Source organism: Chamaea fasciata, unplaced genomic scaffold (assembly GCF_029207755.1).
Source record: "Chamaea fasciata isolate MVZ Bird 193981 ecotype frontalis unplaced genomic scaffold, bChaFas1.0.hap1 SCAF_7, whole genome shotgun sequence".
Lineage (NCBI taxonomy): Eukaryota > Metazoa > Chordata > Aves > Passeriformes > Sylviidae > Chamaea > Chamaea fasciata.
The window spans coordinates 6,140,966-6,167,362 of NW_027094092.1; the positions used below are offsets into that span (position 1 = coordinate 6,140,966).

The following is a 26,397-nucleotide window of genomic DNA, read 5'->3' on the forward strand; positions in this document are numbered from 1 at the left end:
CCAATGGTCGACGCTCAGGAGGAGGATCACGCAGGCCTGTCGCTGCCGGCAGGACTGAAGCCTCTATCCTCGCAGGGATCGTCCAGAGACCTAATGTTGGCTCAGTAGTCTAGGGGGTTCCTCTCGCTCGAGTGCTGTTTAAGTTACGGGGACCCACTCTTTAAGCTGAATCTGACTCCTGGGGTCTTGGTTGTTCCCATAGTGTGAGGGTCTTTCATTCTTCTTGGCGTGGCTCGTTGTTTAAGGGTCGTTTTTCTTGGGCCGTAGTATGATTTTCAATATGCAAATTTGCGCAAGGCCTCCTGGGAGTCCGGGAGTTGGTTTCTAGGGAGCAGCGGCTGGATTACCCGACGAGTTGGAAGGGGGCAAAGGGGTACAGAAGACTAAAGGTAGGAGAATAAGCATATAAAACAGGGGAGAACCCTTTAACAATGAACTTTTGGGGGAAAGGGGTAAGTACATCAATTGGGACTTGAACTGGGGTTGGAACCAGAACCAGCAAGTACATAAATCAAGGGGTTTTAACTGGGGTAGGAACATTAATTTTATTCATAACATATCTATATGAAATGCTATATGAAATGAAGACCTAGATCCTTATCTATACAAAATTTCAGGTCAGCTGCGACACAGTTGGTACAACGCTGGCCTAAAGGTTTCCCTTCCAGGGACGAGGAGAAACACCGTCCACTGACTGATCTCGGGCAGTGCCCAGAGATTGTGGAGTCTCCCTCAGCAGAGATCATCAACACCCACGTGGATGCGATCCTTTGCAACGCACATCAGGAAGACCCTGCTGGAGCAGCCCTGAACCAGATGATGCCACCGCTGCTCCTTTCCAACATTCACTCGTCTGGGCTTATGACATCGGCATCTTTGCGCAAGGTGAAGCTCTCGGAGGGAAAATGGACTCGAAGAAGGAGGTGGGGGCACTCCCACTTCTGGTGGTGATGGGACTCTGTCTCACAAGTGCCCTGGCCACGGCCTCCTCAGCTCCATCAGCTTGGACTCCCCGAGCGTGCTTTTGCTCCGGATGAAAGGTGTGGCAGCAACTGACACTCCCGATGGAGCAGTGCCTTCCTTCTCCATGTCCTGCACACTCAGGTCTGTGTCAGCTTCTCCCCCGGCTGTAGGTTCTCCACACAGAGCCCAGAGAGCCAAAAGAGGAATACCAGTGTTTCCTCTTGCGTGGTCCTTGATCTTTGGAGCCAACCTTGTCATCGCTGGATGCAGTGCTGGGGAGACCGTTGAGACGGCACTGCCACTGCTGCTGCTGCTGCTGACGGCTTCGAGCAGCTAGGCAGCGTTTTCCCTTCCTTCTCTGTATCCCACATTCGGCCCTCTTTTCCCATGTACTGTCAGGTGCTTCTCTGCCACCAGGTGTCAGACTCACAAGCACAGCTCTGTGTTCACTCTTCATTGTCAATGATTCGCATGAGCCACCGGTGCAGATCCACGGACTGACTCATTGCCTGGGAGTGGGCAACCGGATCCATCACCAGGTCGTGGAAGAGATTGTAGTTCCCGGCCGTTAGGACGTCTGGGGGCAAACTGATCCCCGCGGGAAGCCTCCGGTTGCCCACAATGAAGTGGTTGAGCTGTCTCATTTGCACACATGCTCGCAGGCTCTTGCTCATATCTAATAGTCTGCTCATAAAATGTCTCCTCCTCCACCATGACGGGGGCAAGATATTCAGGAGGTGCATGAAAACAGTCTTTGCGGTATAGGTAGAAAAACCTAAGCCCACCTGAAGACGGATGAAGAACTGAAGGCATTTCAGGTGCAAGCTGTCAGGGGGGGCCTGCCTGGCGATGTACTTGAAGAACTTCATCTCAGCCACGGCATAGCTCTCCGTCCAGATTGTGCTTGAGGTGTGGTAATGCCTAGGCTGGCTGCTTACAAAGACGTCAGAGTAGCCTTGCCGCACCCCAAACAGCATCTCAATGCGGTAGCTTTCTCTGCCGTTGCTCACCTTGAATTGGCAGGAGCGTGTGGAGGGCAGCAGCATTAAATGCCAATTGTGTGACTGAGGCAAAGCCGGCCAGATCGCCCTCACCAGCTGGCAGAACCAGCGGGCAGTTTTCTGCACGTCCAGGTAGGAGTCCGTGCACAGGGTGTCCAGGAGGCTGGAATCCTGATTGCTCCTCAGCTCCTCCTCGGGCGGGTGCAGGAAGCACTGCATCTTCTTTCCCCGCTGCTCCCTCGAGCAGGTGCACTCCCGCTGCACGCGGATGCGGAAGTTCCTCACGTGCGTCTGCCCTGCAGTGTCCAGCTCCACGTGGAAGCTGTGCCCTCGCGGAGAAGTCATGGGGATCAGCACCTGGTACACAACATCCTGCTCACGGGGACTCCAACCTTCGAAGGCACTGCCCACCCCAATGGCTGGCTCCAGGACTGGGAAGAAACTATTGGACAAGACGAGTCGAAAGTAAATTGCATAGTTTTCCATCAGGGCACTTGTCCACTTGCATCCTTTCTTCAGGTTCTGTACAGGCCACCGAATGTGCTCCAGTACCCTTCTTCCCATGTCATCGTAAGGATCACGATTATCAAATTCATTTCCAACAACACCTTCTGCATTTGCAGCAACATCATTGCCTTCCTGGGCATTGCCATCATCATTGTTTTCCTCCCCATTCTCATCATTGCCTTCTTCATTTCCAGCAGCTTCTTCGTTTGCATCCACGTTTCTGCCTTCCTCTTCATTTGCACCCCCATTTTCTTCTGCATGCTCCTCTCTCCTCAGGCTCCTTTTCCTCCAGATGGACCACAGGGCCAAGAGAAGGAGCAGGAGCCCAGCAAGAGCCCAAACCTGCCCGTGCTGCAAGGCAGGCCAGAGCAGGTCTCCCCAGGCCCCAGCACCTTGCCTCAGGACCAGCTGCTCCACCTCGCGCTCCAGACGAATTTTCTCCTCTTCCTGCAGCTTTGCACGCGCCTCCATCTGCAGACATATAACCTCGTCCAAGCCGTCACCCACGGGCTGTGGGTACTGGAGCACTCTTTGCAAGAGCAAGAACCACAGTACCCGGGTATCCATGGCCTGCAGGAGGAGGGACAGAAGGCCTTCAGTGGCACTGCCAGGGATGCAGCTGGCAGTGGGGATATGCAGGGATGGCAATGCCAGGGATCTGGGGGCACAAAGGACAGGGTCCCAGACAGCAGGCAAGCAGCGGGGCACGTCCCACTGCCCAAGCAGCAGCAGCACTGCGGCGGTGCGTGTCCTCCTGTGCCAGGCTAGCCCCTGACACGCCCCCACAGGGTATCGGTGGGCTCTTTATGCCAGCCGCTCTGCCACTGAACTGTGGTGGAGACAATGAGAGGCGGGACTTTCAGAGGATTCAACTGGGTTTTGGCTTTATTGAGGGGATCCTCGCCTTCAGCCCAGAGCCTCAGAGAGACCTTGAGCCTCCGACAACAGGGGGTTTTAAACGAGAGGTGAGACTCAGGGTGGGTTTACACAGGTCCAATGGGGAAAGGGAGGAGGGGATTCATTAGCAAAACGGACATTGACAAAAACCAGTAGCAAAAGACTGGGAGGGGAGAACCCTCCAGCCAGCCAGTCACCTGGAAGCTCCTATCGAAGCTTCCAGACCTGGGGGACAGGCCCTGGGTGACTGGCAGGGAGGAGGAATCTCCCTGAGGGATGATAGACAGGCAACCAAGGTGGGAAAGGGTAGCCAATAGGATGCTGTAACTGGGGAGACAGGGAGAGGCAGAGGGGGAGGTTGTGCCATGAGGGAGACTAAAAATAGAACTGGGGTACAGTGAACTGAACTGAAATACATGGAACCAAAGTACATAGAACAACTGCAATACGTTAACTTTACATAAACTTCTTGCACCGCCACACGGCACGGTGCTCTGCCCAAGGCTCTGCCATGAGGGGCTGTCCCTGCATGCAGGGGAAAAACCCAAGCCCGGCTGCAGCCTCTCTGACTTGTCCCCAGCCCAGCCTCCCCGCCATGTGTGCACTCACCGCTTGCCCGAGCAATACAGGGCCAGCCTTACATGCTGGGGCCTTTAATAGCTGCTCCCACTGTGACATGTCCCCCGAGATGTCACAGGTGTCACAGTAAACCACAGCCAGGCCAGCCACGCCCTTTGTCCCCACCCCAGCTCAGCCACTCACAGTGGCCCTGGTGGACTGCTTAAGGCAGCCTTTGAGTGAATCTTCTTCAAAGAACTTCTCTTGCTCTTCCCTTTGTCTTTCTCATCTGCTGCCCTCCCTTGGCAATCTCATACATATCCATGTTGCAAGGCAGCCTTGAGGATCATTGGGTCCAAGACTTGACCCCATGCAGAGCTACAGTTAAATCTCTGACTCGTCCAGCTTGGAAAAGACCCTGAAGATCACACGGTGCAGCTGCCAACTCAATGCTGCCTACTCCACCAACCTGCCGCACCCCCAAATGCCACATCCACATGACTTTCAAATCCCTCTGGGGGTGCTGACTCAGTCATTTCCCTGAGCAGCCTGTTCCTGAGCCTGATATCCTTTTGCTGAAAGGCTCCAATCTTGTGCTCCTGTGGCACAACTTGTGGTCATTTCCTCTGGTCATATGGCTTGTTCCACGGGCAGATATAATGACCCTGACCTGGCCACAACCTCCCTTCAGAGAGCTGTGGAGAACTATAAGGTCCCCCGTGAGGCACTTTTCCACTTTGCTAAACACCCACAACTCCCTCAGCCCTTCTTCATCAGACTTGTGCTCCAGGCCATTCCCCAGCTCCATTCCCCAGCTCCATTCCCCTTCTGTGCACACACTCAAGCACCTGCACGTCTTTCTTCCTGTCAGGGGACCAAAACAGAAGGCAGGATTCGAGGTACAGCCTCACCGCTGCCCTCTGGGGGAGGACAATCGCAGCTATGCTCCCGCAGGCCACACTGCTTCTGACAGAAGCTGGGATGCCATTGGCTTCTTGCCAATTTCCAGCCCCTCTTCCCCCAGCCCACAGCACTGCAGGGGCTGGGAGAGGCCAAACGCAGCACCCAGCCCTTTGCCTTCTCGTGTCTCATACACGTGCACTTGACCCATCAATGACACCTGACCAGACCCCTGAGCAGAGCCTTCCTACCCTCAGGCAGATCAACAGCCCTGCCCTACTCCATTTGCATTTAGATTTCATTCCATTCACCTACTTTCACTCTAAACCTTCTCCTCACTGACAGCACAAGGGCCAGTGGCTTCCCACTGACAGAGGGCAGGGTCAGGCTGCAGATGTGGAAGAAATTCCTGCCTCTGAGGCTGCTGAGGCCCTGGCCCACACTGCCTACAGCAGCTGGGGCGGCCGGCTTGGACAGGGCCTGCAGCAACGCGGCTCAGTGGAAGGAGGCCCTGCCCTTGGCAGCAGGGCTGGAACAAGATCATTTCTAAGGAGCCTTCCAAGCCAATCCGTTCTGTGATTCTCTGTCATCACAGGGGCCGGGGGCAGCTGGCCTTCCTTTCTCAGTACAACCAGTTCAGCACTGTCAGTCTGGCTGACTTCAAGGACAGAGTTCACAAACCCACATTCACAACTTGTGGGATTTACCAATACTCTAGGTGGGCTTGAAATCAAGAAAGTCTCGCACGATCCAGATTCTGGAATATTGTAGTTTATTGAATCAAGGGCAAAGCCGTTTCCGCCTTGCCACTCAGAAATGCACTAACTATGGAACATAATCAAGTGTCCTCAACAGACAGGGACACAATCTATGGCTTGAATTCAATTTAAAAAAAGAATACCCTATATGTAACATAGATTTTATATATATATATATATATATATATATATATATATATATACACAGAGACATGTATGACACATATGTAATACATATGTTATAGATGGTAGAAATAGATCTATTTCATAAAAATCTTTCCAGATCTAAATGCACTAAGAGCATTCATACCTTTCATAAGAGATAGCGACACTAAATACGTGCTGTATTGTGTTGTTTAAACATAATTACATATTCAACCCTTAAGAATCATTTTGATCATGATATACTAATAGCATATTTCGTATCTTCTATATGAAGAGATACATATACTAATATAATATTTACATACTTCCACATATACTTATATACTTCCATCTATACTAATATATGATTTATATTAGTATTTTGGCTTTTTTAGATTTTACTTTTTGATATGGTAATCGATAAGCTTTAGAGTATATCATATGTATACACAATATGTATACATCTGTTGTAAATAAAGGGCCAGGAGACCTTCTGCTCCCTTCTTTATGCCTTTATTAGAGGAGGGCCTAGAGGTGGGGGTTCGGGGTGCGCGCCGCCGCCGCTGCTGCTTCCAATGGTCGACGCTCAGGAGGAGGATCACGCAGGCCTGTCGCTGCCGGCAGGACTGAAGCCTCTATCCTCGCAGGGATCGTCCAGAGACCTAATGTTGGCTCAGTAGTCTAGGGGGTTCCTCTCGCTCGAGTGCTGTTTAAGTTACGGGGACCCACTCTTTAAGCTGAATCTGACTCCTGGGGTCTTGGTTGTTCCCATAGTGTGAGGGTCTTTCATTCTTCTTGGCGTGGCTCGTTGTTTAAGGGTCGTTTTTCTTGGGCCGTAGTATGATTTTCAATATGCAAATTTGCGCAAGGCCTCCTGGGAGTCCGGGAGTTGGTTTCTAGGGAGCAGCGGCTGGATTACCCGACGAGTTGGAAGGGGGCAAAGGGGTACAGAAGACTAAAGGTAGGAGAATAAGCATATAAAACAGGGGAGAACCCTTTAACAATGAACTTTTGGGGGAAAGGGGTAAGTACATCAATTGGGACTTGAACTGGGGTTGGAACCAGAACCAGCAAGTACATAAATCAAGGGGTTTTAACTGGGGTAGGAACATTAATTTTATTCATAACATATCTATATGAAATGCTATATGAAATGAAGACCTAGATCCTTATCTATACAAAATTTCAGGTCAGCTGCGACACAGTTGGTACAACGCTGGCCTAAAGGTTTCCCTTCCAGGGACGAGGAGAAACACCGTCCACTGACTGATCTCGGGCAGTGCCCAGAGATTGTGGAGTCTCCCTCAGCAGAGATCATCAACACCCACGTGGATGCGATCCTTTGCAACGCACATCAGGAAGACCCTGCTGGAGCAGCCCTGAACCAGATGATGCCACCGCTGCTCCTTTCCAACATTCACTCGTCTGGGCTTATGACATCGGCATCTTTGCGCAAGGTGAAGCTCTCGGAGGGAAAATGGACTCGAAGAAGGAGGTGGGGGCACTCCCACTTCTGGTGGTGATGGGACTCTGTCTCACAAGTGCCCTGGCCACGGCCTCCTCAGCTCCATCAGCTTGGACTCCCCGAGCGTGCTTTTGCTCCGGATGAAAGGTGTGGCAGCAACTGACACTCCCGATGGAGCAGTGCCTTCCTTCTCCATGTCCTGCACACTCAGGTCTGTGTCAGCTTCTCCCCCGGCTGTAGGTTCTCCACACAGAGCCCAGAGAGCCAAAAGAGGAATACCAGTGTTTCCTCTTGCGTGGTCCTTGATCTTTGGAGCCAACCTTGTCATCGCTGGATGCAGTGCTGGGGAGACCGTTGAGACGGCACTGCCACTGCTGCTGCTGCTGCTGACGGCTTCGAGCAGCTAGGCAGCGTTTTCCCTTCCTTCTCTGTATCCCACATTCTGCCCTCTTTTCCCATGTACTGTCAGGTGCTTCTCTGCCACCAGGTGTCAGACTCACAAGCACAGCTCTGTGTTCACTCTTCATTGTCAATGATTCGCATGAGCCACCGGTGCAGATCCACATACTGACTCGTTGCCTGGGAGTGGGCAACCGGATCCATCACCAGGTCGTGGAAGAGATTGTAGTTCCCGGCCGTTAGGACGTCTGGGGGCAAACTGATCCCCGCGGGAAGCCTCCGGTTGCCCACAATGAAGTGGTTGAGCTGTCTCATTTGCACACATGCTCGCAGGCTCTCGCTGATACCTATTAGTCTGGTCACAAAATGTCTCCTCCTCCACCATGACAGGGGCAAGATGTTCAGGAGGTGCATGACAATGGTCTTTGTGGTATAGGTAGAAAAACCTAAGCCCACCTGAAGACGGATGAAGAACTGAAGGCATTTCAGGTGCAAGCTGTCAGGGGGGGCCTGCCTGGCGATGTACTTGAAGAACTTCATCTCAGCCACGGCATAGCTCTCCGTCCAGATTGTGCTTGAGGTGTGGTAATGCCTAGGCTGGCTGCTTACAAAGACGTCAGAGTAGCCTTGCCGCACCCCAAACAGCATCTCAATGCGGTAGCTTTCTCTGCCGTTGCTCACCTTGAATTGGCAGGAGCGTGTGGAGGGCAGCAGCATTAAATGCCAATTGTGTGACTGAGGCAAAGCCGGCCAGATCGCCCTCACCAGCTGGCAGAACCAGCGGGCAGTTTTCTGCACGTCCAGGTAGGAGTCCGTGCACAGGGTGTCCAGGAGGCTGGAATCCTGATTGCTCCTCAGCTCCTCCTCGGGCGGGTGCAGGAAGCACTGCATCTTCTTTCCCCACTGCTCCCTCGAGCAGGTGCACTCCCGCTGCACGCGGATGCGGAAGTTCCTCACGTGCGTCTGCCCTGCAGTGTCCAGCTCCACGTGGAAGCTGTGCCCTCGCGGAGAAGTCATGGGGATCAGCACCTGGTACACAACATCCTGCTCACGGGGACTCCAACCTTCGAAGGCACTGCCCACCCCAATGGCTTGCTCCAGGACTGGGTAGAAACTATTGGACAAGACGAGTCGAAAGTAAATTGCATAGTTTTCCATCAGGGCACTTGTCCACTTGCATCCTTTCTTCAGGTTCTGTACAGGCCACCGAATGCGCTCCAGTACCCTTCTTCCCATGTCATCGTAAGGATCACGATTATCAAATTCATTTCCAACAACACCTTCTGCATTTGCAGCAACATCATTGCCTTCCTGGGCATTGCCATCATCATTGTTTTCCTCCCCATTCTCATCATTGCCTTCTTCGTTTCCAGCAGCTTCTTCGTTTGCATCCACGTTTCTGCCTTCCTCTTCATTTGCACCCTCATTTTCTTCTGCATGCTCCTCTCTCCTCAGGCTCCTTTTCCTCCAGATGGACCACAGGGCCAAGAGAAGGAGCAGGAGCCCAGCAAGAGCCCAAACCTGCCCGTGCTGCAAGGCAGGCCAGAGCAGGTCTCCCCAGGCCCCAGCACCTTGCCTCAGGACCAGCTGCTCCACCTCGCGCTCCAGACGAATTTTCTCCTCTTCCTGCAGCTTTGCACGCGCCTCCATCCGCAGACATATAACCTCGTCCAAGCCGTCACCCACGGGCTGTGGGTACTGGAGTACTCTTTGCAAGAGCAAGAACCACAGTACCCGGATATCCATGGCCTGCAGGAGGAGGGACAGAAGGCCTTCAGTGGCACTGCCAGGGATGCAGCTGGCAGTGGGGATATGCAGGGATGGCAATGCCAGGGATCTGGGGGCACAAAGGACAGGGTCCCAGACAGCAGGCAAGCAGCGGGGCACGTCCCACTGCCCAAGCAGCAGCAGCACTGCGGCGGTGCGTGTCCTCCTGTGCCAGGCTAGCCCCTGACACGCCCCCACAGGGTATCGGTGGGCTCTTTATGCCAGCCGCTCTGCCACTGAACTGTGGTGGAGACAATGAGAGGCGGGACTCTCGGAGGATTCAGCTGGGTTTTGGCTTTATTGAGGGGATCCTCGCCTTCAGCCCAGAGCCTCAGAGAGACCTTGAGCCTCCGACAACAGGGGGTTTTAAACGAGAGGTGAGACTCAGGGTGGGTTTACACAGGTCCAATGGGGAAAGGGAGGAGGGGATTCATTAGCAAAACGGACATTGACAAAAACCAGTAGCAAAAGACTGGGAGGGGAGAACCCTCCAGCCAGCCAGTCACCTGGAAGCTCCTATCGAAGCTTCCAGACCTGGGGGACAGGCCCTGGGTGACTGGCAGGGAGGAGGAATCTCCCTGAGGGATGATAGACAGGCAACCAAGGTGGGAAAGGGTAGCCAATAGGATGCTGTAACTGGGGAGACAGGGAGAGGCAGAGGGGGAGGTTGTGCCATGAGGGAGACTAAAAATAGAACTGGGGTACAGTGAACTGAACTGAAATACATGGAACCAAAGTACATAGAACAACTGCAATACGTTAACTTTACATAAACTTCTTGCACCGCCACACGGCACGGTGCTCTGCCCAAGGCTCTGCCATGAGGGGCTGTCCCTGCATGCAGGGGAAAAACCCAAGCCCGGCTGCAGCCTCTCTGACTTGTCCCCAGCCCAGCCTCCCCGCCATGTGTGCACTCACCGCTTGCCCGAGCAATACAGGGCCAGCCTTACATGCTGGGGCCTTTAATAGCTGCTCCCACTGTGACATGTCCCCCGAGATGTCACAGGTGTCACAGTAAACCACAGCCAGGCCAGCCACGCCCTTTGTCCCCACCCCAGCTCAGCCACTCACAGTGGCCCTGGTGGACTGCTTAAGGCAGCCTTTGAGTGAATCTTCTTCAAAGAACTTCTCTTGCTCTTCCCTTTGTCTTTCTCATCTGCTGCCCTCCCTTGGCAATCTCATACATATCCATGTTGCAAGGCAGCCTTGAGGATCATTGGGTCCAAGACTTGACCCCATGCAGAGCTACAGTTAAATCTCTGACTCGTCCAGCTTGGAAAAGACCCTGAAGATCACACGGTGCAGCTGCCAACTCAATGCTGCCTACTCCACCAACCTGCCGCACCCCCAAATGCCACATCCACATGACTTTCAAATCCCTCTGGGGGTGCTGACTCAGTCATTTCCCTGAGCAGCCTGTTCCTGAGCCTGATATCCTTTTGCTGAAAGGCTCCAATCTTGTGCTCCTGTGGCACAACTTGTGGTCATTTCCTCTGGTCATATGGCTTGTTCCACGGGCAGATATAATGACCCTGACCTGGCCACAATCTCCCTTCAGAGAGCTGTGGAGAACTATAAGGTCCCCTGTGAGGCACTTTTCCACTTTGCTAAACACCCACAACTCCCTCAGCCCTTCTTCATCAGACTTGTGCTCCAGGCCATTCCCCAGCTCCATTCCCCAGCTCCATTCCCCTTCTGTGCACACACTCAAGCACCTGCACGTCTTTCTTCTTGTCAGGGGACCAAAACAGAAGGCAGGATTCGAGGTACAGCCTCACCGCTGCCCTCTGGGGGAGGACAATCGCAGCTATGCTCCCGCAGGCCACACTGCTTCTGACAGAAGCTGGGATGCCATTGGCTTCTTGCCAATTTCCAGCCCCTCTTCCCCCAGCCCACAGCACTGCAGGGGCTGGGAGAGGCCAAACGCAGCACCCAGCCCTTTGCCTTCTCGTGTCTCATACACGTGCACTTGACCCATCGATGACACCTGACCAGACCCCTGAGCAGAGCCTTCCTACCCTCAGGCAGATCAACAGCCCTGCCCTACTCCATTTGCATTTAGATTTCATTCCATTCACCTACTTTCACTCTAAACCTTCTCCTCACTGACAGCACAAGGGCCAGTGGCTTCCCACTGACAGAGGGCAGGGTCAGGCTGCAGATGTGGAAGAAATTCCTGCCTCTGAGGCTGCTGAGGCCCTGGCCCACACTGCCTACAGCAGCTGGGGCGGCCGGCTTGGACAGGGCCTGCAGCAACGCGGCTCAGTGGAAGGAGGCCCTGCCCTTGGCAGCAGGGCTGGAACAAGATCATTTCTAAGGAGCCTTCCAAGCCAATCCGTTCTGTGATTCTCTGTCATCACAGGGGCCGGGGGCAGCTGGCCTTCCTTTCTCAGTACAACCAGTTCAGCACTGTCAGTCTGGCTGACTTCAAGGACAGAGTTCACAAACCCACATTCACAACTTGTGGGATTTACCAATACTCTAGGTGGGCTTGAAATCAAGAAAGTCTCGCACGATCCAGATTCTGGAATATTGTAGTTTATTGAATCAAGGGCAAAGCCGTTTCCGCCTTGCCACTCAGAAATGCACTAACTATGGAACATAATCAAGTGTCCTCAACAGACAGGGACACAATCTATGGCTTGAATTCAATTTAAAAAAAGAATACCCTATATGTAACATAGATTTTATATATATATATATATATATATATATATATATATATATACACAGAGACATGTATGACACATATGTAATACATATGTTATAGATGGTAGAAATAGATCTATTTCATAAAAATCTTTCCAGATCTAAATGCACTAAGAGCATTCATACCTTTCATAAGAGATAGCGACACTAAATACGTGCTGTATTGTGTTGTTTAAACATAATTACATATTCAACCCTTAAGAATCATTTTGATCATGATATACTAATAGCATATTTCGTATCTTCTATATGAAGAGATACATATACTAATATAATATTTACATACTTCCACATATACTTATATACTTCCATCTATACTAATATATGATTTATATTAGTATTTTGGCTTTTTTAGATTTTACTTTTTGATATGGTAATCGATAAGCTTTAGAGTATATCATATGTATACACAATATGTATACATCTGTTGTAAATAAAGGGCCAGGAGACCTTCTGCTCCCTTCTTTATGCCTTTATTAGAGGAGGGCCTAGAGGTGGGGGTTCGGGGTGCGCGCCGCCGCCGCTGCTGCTTCCAATGGTCGACGCTCAGGAGGAGGATCACGCAGGCCTGTCGCTGCCGGCAGGACTGAAGCCTCTATCCTCGCAGGGATCGTCCAGAGACCTAATGTTGGCTCAGTAGTCTAGGGGGTTCCTCTCGCTCGAGTGCTGTTTAAGTTACGGGGACCCACTCTTTAAGCTGAATCTGACTCCTGGGGTCTTGGTTGTTCCCATAGTGTGAGGGTCTTTCATTCTTCTTGGCGTGGCTCGTTGTTTAAGGGTCGTTTTTCTTGGGCCGTAGTATGATTTTCAATATGCAAATTTGCGCAAGGCCTCCTGGGAGTCCGGGAGTTGGTTTCTAGGGAGCAGCGGCTGGATTACCCGACGAGTTGGAAGGGGGCAAAGGGGTACAGAAGACTAAAGGTAGGAGAATAAGCATATAAAACAGGGGAGAACCCTTTAACAATGAACTTTTGGGGGAAAGGGGTAAGTACATCAATTGGGACTTGAACTGGGGTTGGAACCAGAACCAGCAAGTACATAAATCAAGGGGTTTTAACTGGGGTAGGAACATTAATTTTATTCATAACATATCTATATGAAATGCTATATGAAATGAAGACCTAGATCCTTATCTATACAAAATTTCAGGTCAGCTGCGACACAGTTGGTACAACGCTGGCCTAAAGGTTTCCCTTCCAGGGACGAGGAGAAACACCGTCCACTGACTGATCTCGGGCAGTGCCCAGAGATTGTGGAGTCTCCCTCAGCAGAGATCATCAACACCCACGTGGATGCGATCCTTTGCAACGCACATCAGGAAGACCCTGCTGGAGCAGCCCTGAACCAGATGATGCCACCGCTGCTCCTTTCCAACATTCACTCGTCTGGGCTTATGACATCGGCATCTTTGCGCAAGGTGAAGCTCTCGGAGGGAAAATGGACTCGAAGAAGGAGGTGGGGGCACTCCCACTTCTGGTGGTGATGGGACTCTGTCTCACAAGTGCCCTGGCCACGGCCTCCTCAGCTCCATCAGCTTGGACTCCCCGAGCGTGCTTTTGCTCCGGATGAAAGGTGTGGCAGCAACTGACACTCCCGATGGAGCAGTGCCTTCCTTCTCCATGTCCTGCACACTCAGGTCTGTGTCAGCTTCTCCCCCGGCTGTAGGTTCTCCACACAGAGCCCAGAGAGCCAAAAGAGGAATACCAGTGTTTCCTCTTGCGTGGTCCTTGATCTTTGGAGCCAACCTTGTCATCGCTGGATGCAGTGCTGGGGAGACCGTTGAGACGGCACTGCCACTGCTGCTGCTGCTGCTGACGGCTTCGAGCAGCTAGGCAGCGTTTTCCCTTCCTTCTCTGTATCCCACATTCTGCCCTCTTTTCCCATGTACTGTCAGGTGCTTCTCTGCCACCAGGTGTCAGACTCACAAGCACAGCTCTGTGTTCACTCTTCATTGTCAATGATTCGCATGAGCCACCGGTGCAGATCCACATACTGACTCGTTGCCTGGGAGTGGGCAACCGGATCCATCACCAGGTCGTGGAAGAGATTGTAGTTCCCGGCCGTTAGGACGTCTGGGGGCAAACTGATCCCCGCGGGAAGCCTCCGGTTGCCCACAATGAAGTGGTTGAGCTGTCTCATTTGCACACATGCTCGCAGGCTCTCGCTGATACCTATTAGTCTGGTCACAAAATGTCTCCTCCTCCACCATGACAGGGGCAAGATGTTCAGGAGGTGCATGACAATGGTCTTTGTGGTATAGGTAGAAAAACCTAAGCCCACCTGAAGACGGATGAAGAACTGAAGGCATTTCAGGTGCAAGCTGTCAGGGGGGGCCTGCCTGGCGATGTACTTGAAGAACTTCATCTCAGCCACGGCATAGCTCTCCGTCCAGATTGTGCTTGAGGTGTGGTAATGCCTAGGCTGGCTGCTTACAAAGACGTCAGAGTAGCCTTGCCGCACCCCAAACAGCATCTCAATGCGGTAGCTTTCTCTGCCGTTGCTCACCTTGAATTGGCAGGAGCGTGTGGAGGGCAGCAGCATTAAATGCCAATTGTGTGACTGAGGCAAAGCCGGCCAGATCGCCCTCACCAGCTGGCAGAACCAGCGGGCAGTTTTCTGCACGTCCAGGTAGGAGTCCGTGCACAGGGTGTCCAGGAGGCTGGAATCCTGATTGCTCCTCAGCTCCTCCTCGGGCGGGTGCAGGAAGCACTGCATCTTCTTTCCCCACTGCTCCCTCGAGCAGGTGCACTCCCGCTGCACGCGGATGCGGAAGTTCCTCACGTGCGTCTGCCCTGCAGTGTCCAGCTCCACGTGGAAGCTGTGCCCTCGCGGAGAAGTCATGGGGATCAGCACCTGGTACACAACATCCTGCTCACGGGGACTCCAACCTTCGAAGGCACTGCCCACCCCAATGGCTTGCTCCAGGACTGGGTAGAAACTATTGGACAAGACGAGTCGAAAGTAAATTGCATAGTTTTCCATCAGGGCACTTGTCCACTTGCATCCTTTCTTCAGGTTCTGTACAGGCCACCGAATGCGCTCCAGTACCCTTCTTCCCATGTCATCGTAAGGATCACGATTATCAAATTCATTTCCAACAACACCTTCTGCATTTGCAGCAACATCATTGCCTTCCTGGGCATTGCCATCATCATTGTTTTCCTCCCCATTCTCATCATTGCCTTCTTCGTTTCCAGCAGCTTCTTCGTTTGCATCCACGTTTCTGCCTTCCTCTTCATTTGCACCCTCATTTTCTTCTGCATGCTCCTCTCTCCTCAGGCTCCTTTTCCTCCAGATGGACCACAGGGCCAAGAGAAGGAGCAGGAGCCCAGCAAGAGCCCAAACCTGCCCGTGCTGCAAGGCAGGCCAGAGCAGGTCTCCCCAGGCCCCAGCACCTTGCCTCAGGACCAGCTGCTCCACCTCGCGCTCCAGACGAATTTTCTCCTCTTCCTGCAGCTTTGCACGCGCCTCCATCCGCAGACATATAACCTCGTCCAAGCCGTCACCCACGGGCTGTGGGTACTGGAGTACTCTTTGCAAGAGCAAGAACCACAGTACCCGGATATCCATGGCCTGCAGGAGGAGGGACAGAAGGCCTTCAGTGGCACTGCCAGGGATGCAGCTGGCAGTGGGGATATGCAGGGATGGCAATGCCAGGGATCTGGGGGCACAAAGGACAGGGTCCCAGACAGCAGGCAAGCAGCGGGGCACGTCCCACTGCCCAAGCAGCAGCAGCACTGCGGCGGTGCGTGTCCTCCTGTGCCAGGCTAGCCCCTGACACGCCCCCACAGGGTATCGGTGGGCTCTTTATGCCAGCCGCTCTGCCACTGAACTGTGGTGGAGACAATGAGAGGCGGGACTCTCGGAGGATTCAGCTGGGTTTTGGCTTTATTGAGGGGATCCTCGCCTTCAGCCCAGAGCCTCAGAGAGACCTTGAGCCTCCGACAACAGGGGGTTTTAAACGAGAGGTGAGACTCAGGGTGGGTTTACACAGGTCCAATGGGGAAAGGGAGGAGGGGATTCATTAGCAAAACGGACATTGACAAAAACCAGTAGCAAAAGACTGGGAGGGGAGAACCCTCCAGCCAGCCAGTCACCTGGAAGCTCCTATCGAAGCTTCCAGACCTGGGGGACAGGCCCTGGGTGACTGGCAGGGAGGAGGAATCTCCCTGAGGGATGATAGACAGGCAACCAAGGTGGGAAAGGGTAGCCAATAGGATGCTGTAACTGGGGAGACAGGGAGAGGCAGAGGGGGAGGTTGTGCCATGAGGGAGACTAAAAATAGAACTGGGGTACAGTGAACTGAACTGAAATACATGGAACCAAAGTACATAGAACAACTGCAATACGTTAACTTTACATAAACTTCTTGCACCGCCACACGGCACGGTGCTCTGCCCAAGGCTCTGCCATGAGGGGCTGTCCCTGCATGCAGGGGAAAAACCCAAGCCCGGCTGCAGCCTCTCTGACTTGTCCCCAGCCCAGCCTCCCCGCCATGTGTGCACTCACCGCTTGCCCGAGCAATACAGGGCCAGCCTTACATGCTGGGGCCTTTAATAGCTGCTCCCACTGTGACATGTCCCCCGAGATGTCACAGGTGTCACAGTAAACCACAGCCAGGCCAGCCACGCCCTTTGTCCCCACCCCAGCTCAGCCACTCACAGTGGCCCTGGTGGACTGCTTAAGGCAGCCTTTGAGTGAATCTTCTTCAAAGAACTTCTCTTGCTCTTCCCTTTGTCTTTCTCATCTGCTGCCCTCCCTTGGCAATCTCATACATATCCATGTTGCAAGGCAGCCTTGAGGATCATTGGGTCCAAGACTTGACCCCATGCAGAGCTACAGTTAAATCTCTGACTCGTCCAGCTTGGAAAAGACCCTGAAGATCACACGGTGCAGCTGCCAACTCAATGCTGCCTACTCCACCAACCTGCCGCACCCCCAAATGCCACATCCACATGACTTTCAAATCCCTCTGGGGGTGCTGACTCAGTCATTTCCCTGAGCAGCCTGTTCCTGAGCCTGATATCCTTTTGCTGAAAGGCTCCAATCTTGTGCTCCTGTGGCACAACTTGTGGTCATTTCCTCTGGTCATATGGCTTGTTCCACGGGCAGATATAATGACCCTGACCTGGCCACAATCTCCCTTCAGAGAGCTGTGGAGAACTATAAGGTCCCCTGTGAGGCACTTTTCCACTTTGCTAAACACCCACAACTCCCTCAGCCCTTCTTCATCAGACTTGTGCTCCAGGCCATTCCCCAGCTCCATTCCCCAGCTCCATTCCCCTTCTGTGCACACACTCAAGCACCTGCACGTCTTTCTTCTTGTCAGGGGACCAAAACAGAAGGCAGGATTCGAGGTACAGCCTCACCGCTGCCCTCTGGGGGAGGACAATCGCAGCTATGCTCCCGCAGGCCACACTGCTTCTGACAGAAGCTGGGATGCCATTGGCTTCTTGCCAATTTCCAGCCCCTCTTCCCCCAGCCCACAGCACTGCAGGGGCTGGGAGAGGCCAAACGCAGCACCCAGCCCTTTGCCTTCTCGTGTCTCATACACGTGCACTTGACCCATCGATGACACCTGACCAGACCCCTGAGCAGAGCCTTCCTACCCTCAGGCAGATCAACAGCCCTGCCCTACTCCATTTGCATTTAGATTTCATTCCATTCACCTACTTTCACTCTAAACCTTCTCCTCACTGACAGCACAAGGGCCAGTGGCTTCCCACTGACAGAGGGCAGGGTCAGGCTGCAGATGTGGAAGAAATTCCTGCCTCTGAGGCTGCTGAGGCCCTGGCCCACACTGCCTACAGCAGCTGGGGCGGCCGGCTTGGACAGGGCCTGCAGCAACGCGGCTCAGTGGAAGGAGGCCCTGCCCTTGGCAGCAGGGCTGGAACAAGATCATTTCTAAGGAGCCTTCCAAGCCAATCCGTTCTGTGATTCTCTGTCATCACAGGGGCCGGGGGCAGCTGGCCTTCCTTTCTCAGTACAACCAGTTCAGCACTGTCAGTCTGGCTGACTTCAAGGACAGAGTTCACAAACCCACATTCACAACTTGTGGGATTTACCAATACTCTAGGTGGGCTTGAAATCAAGAAAGTCTCGCACGATCCAGATTCTGGAATATTGTAGTTTATTGAATCAAGGGCAAAGCCGTTTCCGCCTTGCCACTCAGAAATGCACTAACTATGGAACATAATCAAGTGTCCTCAACAGACAGGGACACAATCTATGGCTTGAATTCAATTTAAAAAAAGAATACCCTATATGTAACATAGATTTTATATATATATATATATATATATATATATATATATATATACACAGAGACATGTATGACACATATGTAATACATATGTTATAGATGGTAGAAATAGATCTATTTCATAAAAATCTTTCCAGATCTAAATGCACTAAGAGCATTCATACCTTTCATAAGAGATAGCGACACTAAATACGTGCTGTATTGTGTTGTTTAAACATAATTACATATTCAACCCTTAAGAATCATTTTGATCATGATATACTAATAGCATATTTCGTATCTTCTATATGAAGAGATACATATACTAATATAATATTTACATACTTCCACATATACTTATATACTTCCATCTATACTAATATATGATTTATATTAGTATTTTGGCTTTTTTAGATTTTACTTTTTGATATGGTAATCGATAAGCTTTAGAGTATATCATATGTATACACAATATGTATACATCTGTTGTAAATAAAGGGCCAGGAGACCTTCTGCTCCCTTCTTTATGCCTTTATTAGAGGAGGGCCTAGAGGTGGGGGTTCGGGGTGCGCGCCGCCGCCGCTGCTGCTTCCAATGGTCGACGCTCAGGAGGAGGATCACGCAGGCCTGTCGCTGCCGGCAGGACTGAAGCCTCTATCCTCGCAGGGATCGTCCAGAGACCTAATGTTGGCTCAGTAGTCTAGGGGGTTCCTCTCGCTCGAGTGCTGTTTAAGTTACGGGGACCCACTCTTTAAGCTGAATCTGACTCCTGGGGTCTTGGTTGTTCCCATAGTGTGAGGGTCTTTCATTCTTCTTGGCGTGGCTCGTTGTTTAAGGGTCGTTTTTCTTGGGCCGTAGTATGATTTTCAATATGCAAATTTGCGCAAGGCCTCCTGGGAGTCCGGGAGTTGGTTTCTAGGGAGCAGCGGCTGGATTACCCGACGAGTTGGAAGGGGGCAAAGGGGTACAGAAGACTAAAGGTAGGAGAATAAGCATATAAAACAGGGGAGAACCCTTTAACAATGAACTTTTGGGGGAAAGGGGTAAGTACATCAATTGGGACTTGAACTGGGGTTGGAACCAGAACCAGCAAGTACATAAATCAAGGGGTTTTAACTGGGGTAGGAACATTAATTTTATTCATAACATATCTATATGAAATGCTATATGAAATGAAGACCTAGATCCTTATCTATACAAAATTTCAGGTCAGCTGCGACACAGTTGGTACAACGCTGGCCTAAAGGTTTCCCTTCCAGGGACGAGGAGAAACACCGTCCACTGACTGATCTCGGGCAGTGCCCAGAGATTGTGGAGTCTCCCTCAGCAGAGATCATCAACACCCACGTGGATGCGATCCTTTGCAACGCACATCAGGAAGACCCTGCTGGAGCAGCCCTGAACCAGATGATGCCACCGCTGCTCCTTTCCAACATTCACTCGTCTGGGCTTATGACATCGGCATCTTTGCGCAAGGTGAAGCTCTCGGAGGGAAAATGGACTCGAAGAAGGAGGTGGGGGCACTCCCACTTCTGGTGGTGATGGGACTCTGTCTCACAAGTGCCCTGGCCACGGCCTCCTCAGCTCCATCAGCTTGGACTCCCCGAGCGTGCTTTTGCTCCGGATGAAAGGTGTGGCAGCAACTGACACTCCCGATGGAGCAGTGCCTTCCTTCTCCATGTCCTGCACACTCAGGTCTGTGTCAGCTTCTCCCCCGGCTGTAGGTTCTCCACACAGAGCCCAGAGAGCCAAAAGAGGAATACCAGTGTTTCCTCTTGCGTGGTCCTTGATCTTTGGAGCCAACCTTGTCATCGCTGGATGCAGTGCTGGGGAGACCGTTGAGACGGCACTGCCACTGCTGCTGCTGCTGCTGACGGCTTCGAGCAGCTAGGCAGCGTTTTCCCTTCCTTCTCTGTATCCCACATTCTGCCCTCTTTTCCCATGTACTGTCAGGTGCTTCTCTGCCACCAGGTGTCAGACTCACAAGCACAGCTCTGTGTTCACTCTTCATTGTCAATGATTCGCATGAGCCACCCGTGCAGAACCACGGACTGACTCATTGCCTGGGAGTGGGCAACCGGATCCATCACCAGGTCGTGGAAGAGATTGTAGTTCCCGGCCGTTAGGACGTCTGGGGGCAAACTGATCCCCGCGGGAAGCCTCCGGTTGCCCACAATGAAGTGGTTGAGCTGTCTCATTTGCACACATGCTCGCAGGCTCTTGCTCATATCTAATAGTCTGCTCATAAAATGTCTTCTCCTCCACCATGACGGGGGCAAGATATTCAGGAGGTGCATGAAAACAGTCTTTGCGGTATAGGTAGAAAAACCTAAGCCCACCTGAAGACGGATGAAGAACTGAAGGCATTTCAGGTGCAAGCTGTCAGGGGGGGCCTGCCTGGCGATGTACTTGAAGAACTTCATCTCAGCCACGGCATAGCTCTCCGTCCAGATTGTGCTTGAGGTGTGGTAATGCCTAGGCTGGCTGCTTACAAAGACGTCAGAGTAGCCTTGCCGCACCCCAAACAGCATCTCAATGCGGTAGCTTTCTCTGCCGTTGCTCACCTTGAATTGGCAGGAGCGTGTGGAGGGCAGCAGCATTAAATGCCAATTGTGTGACTGAGGCAAAGCCGGCCAGATCGCCCTCACCAGCTGGCAGAACCAGCGGGCAGTTTTCTGCACGTCCAGGTAGGAGTCCATGCACAGGGTGTCCAGGAGGCTGGAATCCTGATTGCTCCTCAGCTCCTCCTCGGGCGGGTGCAGGAAGCACTGCATCTTCTTTCCCCGCTGCTCCCTCGAGCAGGTGCACTCCCGCTGCACGCGGATGCGGAAGTTCCTCACGTGCGTCTGCCCTGCAGTGTCCAGCTCCACGTGGAAGCTGTGCCCTCGCGGAGAAGTCATGGGGATCAGCACCTGGTACACAACATCCTGCTCACGGGGACTCCAACCTTCGAAGGCACTGCCCACCCCAATGGCTGGCTCCAGGACTGGGAAGAAACTGTTGGACAAGACGAGTCGAAAGTAAATTGCATAGTTTTCCATCAGGGCACTTGTCCACTTGCATCCTTTCTTCAGGTTCTGTACAGGCCACCGAATGCGCTCCAGTACCCTTCTTCCCATGTCATCGTAAGGATCACGATTATCAAATTCATTTCCAACAACACCTTCTGCATTTGCAGCAACATCATTGCCTTCCTGGGCATTGCCATCATCATTGTTTTCCTCCCCATTCTCATCATTGCCTTCTTCATTTCCAGCAGCTTCTTCGTTTGCATCCACGTTTCTGCCTTCCTCTTCATTTGCACCCCCATTTTCTTCTGCATGCTCCTCTCTCCTCAGGCTCCTTTTCCTCCAGATGGACCACAGGGCCAAGAGAAGGAGCAGGAGCCCAGCAAGAGCCCAAACCTGCCCGTGCTGCAAGGCAGGCCAGAGCAGGTCTCCCCAGGCCCCAGCACCTTGCCTCAGGACCAGCTGCTCCACCTCGCGCTCCAGACGAATTTTCTCCTCTTCCTGCAGCTTTGCACGCGCCTCCATCCGCAGACATATAACCTCGTCCAAGCCGTCACCCACGGGCTGTGGGTACTGGAGTACTTTTTGCAAGAGCAAGAACCACAGTACCCGGATATCCATGGCCTGCAGGAGGAGGGACAGAAGGCCTTCAGTGGCACTGCCAGGGATGCAGCTGGCAGTGGGGATATGCAGGGATGGCAATGCCAGGGATCTGGGGGCACAAAGGACAGGGTCCCAGACAGCAGGCAAGCAGCGGGGCACGTCCCACTGCCCAAGCAGCAGCAGCACTGCGGCGGTGCGTGTCCTCCTGTGCCACGCTAGCCCCTGACACGCCCCCACAGGATATCGGTGGGCTCTTTATGCCAGCCGCTCTGCCACTGAACTGTGGTGGAGACAATGAGAGGCGGGACTCTCGGAGGATTCAGCTGGGTTTTGGCTTTATTGAGGGGATCCTCGCCTTCAGCCCAGCGCCTCAGAGAGACCTTGAGCCTCCGACAACAGGGGGTTTTAAACGAGAGGTGAGACTCAGGGTGGGTTTACACAGGTCCAATGGGGAAAGGGAGGAGGGGATTCATTAGCAAAACGGACATTGACAAAAACCAGTAGCAAAAGACTGGGAGGGGAGAACCCTCCAGCCAGCCAGTCACCTGGAAGCTCCTATCGAAGCTTCCAGACCTGGGGGACAGGCCCTGGGTGACTGGCAGGGAGGAGGAATCTCCCTGAGGGATGATAGACAGGCAACCAAGGTGGGAAAGGGTAGCCAATAGGATGCTGTAACTGGGGAGACAGGGAGAGGCAGAGGGGGAGGTTGTGCCATGAGGGAGACTAAAAATAGAACTGGGGTACAGTGAACTGAACTGAAATACATGGAACCAAAGTACATAGAACAACTGCAATACGTTAACTTTACATAAACTTCTTGCACCGCCACACGGCACGGTGCTCTGCCCAAGGCTCTGCCATGAGGGGCTGTCCCTGCATGCAGGGGAAAAACCCAAGCCCGGCTGCAGCCTCTCTGACTTGTCCCCAGCCCAGCCTCCCCGCCATGTGTGCACTCACCGCTTGCCCGAGCAATACAGGGCCAGCCTTACATGCTGGGGCCTTTAATAGCTGCTCCCACTGTGACATGTCCCCCGTGATGTCACAGGTGTCACAGTAAACCATAGCCAGGCCAGCCACGCCCTTTGTCCCCACCCCAGCTCAGCCACTCACAGTGGCCCTGGTGGACTGCTTAAGGCAGCCTTTGAGTGAATCTTCTTCAAAGAACTTCACTTGCTCTTCCCTTTGTCCTGCCCTCCCTTGGCAATCTCATACATATCCATGTTGCAAGGCAGCCTTGAGGATCACTGGGTCCAAGACTTGACCCCATGCAGAGCTACAGTTAAATCTCTGACTCGTCCAGCTTGGAAAAGACCCTGAAGATCACACGGTGCAGCTGCCAACTCAATGCTGCCTACTCCACCAACCTGCCGCACCCCCAAATGCCACATCCACATGACTTTCAAATCCCTCTGGGGGTGCTGACTCAGTCATTTCCCTGAGCAGACTGTTCCTGAGCCTGATATCCTTTTGCTGAAAGGCTCCAATCTTGTGCTCCTGTGGCACAACTTGTGGTCATTTCCTCTGGTCATATGGCTTGTTCCACGGGCAGATATAATGACCCTGACCTGGCCACAACCTCCCTTCAGAGAGCTGTGGAGAACTATAAGGTCCCCCGTGAGGCACTTTTCCACTTTGCTAAACACCCACAACTCCCTCAGCCCTTCTTCATCAGACTTGTGCTCCAGGCCATTCCCCAGCTCCATTCCCCAGCTCCATTCCCCTTCTGTGCACACACTCAAGCACCTGCACGTCTTTCTTCTTGTCAGGGGGCCAAAACAGAAGGCAGGATTCGAGGTACAGCCTCACCGCTGCCCTCTGGGGGAGGACAATCGCAGCTATGCTCCCGCAGGCCACACTGCTTCTGACAGAAGCTGGAATGCCATTGGCTTCTTGCCAATTTCCAGCCCCTCTTCCCCCAGCCCACAGCACTGCAGGGGCTGGGAGAGGCCAAACGCAGCACCCAGCCCTTTGCCTTCTCGTGTCTCATACACGTGCACTTGACCCATCAATGACACCTGACCAGACCCCTGAGCAGAGCCTTCCTACCCTCAGGCAGATCAACAGCCCTGCCCTACTCCATTTGCATTTAGATTTCATTCCATTCACCTACTTTCACTCTAAACCTTCTCCTCACTGACAGCACAAGGGCCAGTGGCTTCCCACTGACAGAGGGCAGGGTCAGGCTGCAGATGTGGAAGAAATTCCTGCCTCTGAGGCTGCTGAGGCCCTGGCCCACACTGCCTACAGCAGCTGGGGCGGCCGGCTTGGACAGGGCCTGCAGCAACGCGGCTCAGTGGAAGGAGGCCCTGCCCTTGGCAGCAGGGCTGGAACAAGATCATTTCTAAGGAGCCTTCCAAGCCAATCCGTTCTGTGATTCTCTGTCATCACAGGGGCCGGGGGCAGCTGGCCTTCCTTTCTCAGTACAACCAGTTCAGCACTGTCAGTCTGGCTGACTTCAAGGACAGAGTTCACAAACCCACATTCACAACTTGTGGGATTTACCAATACTCTAGGTGGGCTTGAAATCAAGAAAGTCTCGCACGATCCAGATTCTGGAATATTGTAGTTTATTGAATCAAGGGCAAAGCCGTTTCCGCCTTGCCACTCAGAAATGCACTAACTATGGAACATAATCAAGTGTCCTCAACAGACAGGGACACAATCTATGGCTTGAATTCAATTTAAAAAAAGAATACCCTATATGTAACATAGATTTTATATGTATATATATATATATATATATATATATATATATACACAGAGACATGTATGACACATATGTAATACATATGTTATAGATGGTAGAAATAGATCTATTTCATAAAAATCTTTCCAGATCTAAATGCACTAAGAGCATTCATACCTTTCATAAGAGATAGCGACACTAAATACGTGCTGTATTGTGTTGTTTAAACATAATTACATATTCAACCCTTAAGAATCATTTTGATCATGATATACTAATAGCATATTTCGTATCTTCTATATGAAGAGATACATATCCTAATATAATATTTACATACTTCCACATATACTTATATACTTCCATCTATACTAATATATGATTTATATTAGTATTTTGGCTTTTTTAGATTTTACTTTTTGATATGGTAATCGATAAGCTTTAGAGTATATCATATGTATACACAATATGTATACATCTGTTGTAAATAAAGGGCCAGGAGACCTTCTGCTCCCTTCTTTATGCCTTTATTAGAGGAGGGCCTAGAGGTGGGGGTTCGGGGTGCGCGCCGCCGCCGCTGCTGCTTCCAATGGTCGACGCTCAGGAGGAGGATCACGCAGGCCTGTCGCTGCCGGCAGGACTGAAGCCTCTATCCTCGCAGGGATCGTCCAGAGACCTAATGTTGGCTCAGTAGTCTAGGGGGTTCCTCTCGCTCGAGTGCTGTTTAAGTTACGGGGACCCACTCTTTAAGCTGAATCTGACTCCTGGGGTCTTGGTTGTTCCCATAGTGTGAGGGTCTTTCATTCTTCTTGGCGTGGCTCGTTGTTTAAGGGTCGTTTTTCTTGGGCCGTAGTATGATTTTCAATATGCAAATTTGCGCAAGGCCTCCTGGGAGTCCGGGAGTTGGTTTCTAGGGAGCAGCGGCTGGATTACCCGACGAGTTGGAAGGGGGCAAAGGGGTACAGAAGACTAAAGGTAGGAGAATAAGCATATAAAACAGGGGAGAACCCTTTAACAATGAACTTTTGGGGGAAAGGGGTAAGTACATCAATTGGGACTTGAACTGGGGTTGGAACCAGAACCAGCAAGTACATAAATCAAGGGGTTTTAACTGGGGTAGGAACATTAATTTTATTCATAACATATCTATATGAAATGCTATATGAAATGAAGACCTAGATCCTTATCTATACAAAATTTCAGGTCAGCTGCGACACAGTTGGTACAACGCTGGCCTAAAGGTTTCCCTTCCAGGGACGAGGAGAAACACCGTCCACTGACTGATCTCGGGCAGTGCCCAGAGATTGTGGAGTCTCCCTCAGCAGAGATCATCAACACCCACGTGGATGCGATCCTTTGCAACGCACATCAGGAAGACCCTGCTGGAGCAGCCCTGAACCAGATGATGCCACCGCTGCTCCTTTCCAACATTCACTCGTCTGGGCTTATGACATCGGCATCTTTGCGCAAGGTGAAGCTCTCGGAGGGAAAATGGACTCGAACAAGGAGGTGGGGGCACTCCCACTTCTGGTGGTGATGGGACTCTGTCTCACAAGTGCCCTGGCCACGGCCTCCTCAGCTCCATCAGCTTGGACTCCCCGAGCGTGCTTTTCCTCCGGATGAAAGGTGTGGCAGCAACTGACACTCCCGATGGAGCAGTGCCTTCCTTCTCCATGTCCTGCACACTCAGGTCTGTGTCAGCTTCTCCGCCGGCTGTAGGTTCTCCACACAGAGCCCAGAGAGCCAAAAGAGGAATACCAGTGTTTCCTCTTGCGTGGTCCTTGATCTTTGGAG

The 26,397-nt window shown here is 52.1% G+C and overlaps 4 protein-coding genes across 4 annotated transcripts; all 4 read right to left on the reverse strand.

Annotated features, from left to right (window-relative positions):
* Positions 1–1,409: 1,409 nt before the first annotated feature.
* LOC136291613 (inositol 1,4,5-trisphosphate receptor-interacting protein-like 1) lies at positions 1,410–2,957 on the reverse strand. Its single transcript, XM_066186777.1, has one exon. The coding sequence runs from the start codon at positions 2,940–2,942 to the stop codon at positions 1,410–1,412; it is 1,533 nt and encodes a 510-aa protein (XP_066042874.1). The 5' UTR covers positions 2,943–2,957.
* Positions 2,958–7,709: 4,752 nt separating this feature from the next.
* LOC136291615 (inositol 1,4,5-trisphosphate receptor-interacting protein-like 1) lies at positions 7,710–9,257 on the reverse strand. Its single transcript, XM_066186778.1, has one exon. It carries the CDS (start codon positions 9,240–9,242, stop codon positions 7,710–7,712), a length of 1,533 nt encoding a protein of 510 aa, XP_066042875.1. The 5' UTR covers positions 9,243–9,257.
* Positions 9,258–14,009: 4,752 nt separating this feature from the next.
* Positions 14,010–15,557, reverse strand: LOC136291616 (inositol 1,4,5-trisphosphate receptor-interacting protein-like 1). Its single transcript, XM_066186779.1, has one exon. It carries the CDS (start codon positions 15,540–15,542, stop codon positions 14,010–14,012), a length of 1,533 nt encoding a protein of 510 aa, XP_066042876.1. The 5' UTR covers positions 15,543–15,557.
* Positions 15,558–20,309: 4,752 nt separating this feature from the next.
* Positions 20,310–21,857, reverse strand: LOC136291617 (inositol 1,4,5-trisphosphate receptor-interacting protein-like 1). Its single transcript, XM_066186780.1, has one exon. The coding sequence runs from the start codon at positions 21,840–21,842 to the stop codon at positions 20,310–20,312; it is 1,533 nt and encodes a 510-aa protein (XP_066042877.1). The 5' UTR covers positions 21,843–21,857.
* Positions 21,858–26,397: the final 4,540 nt, after the last annotated feature.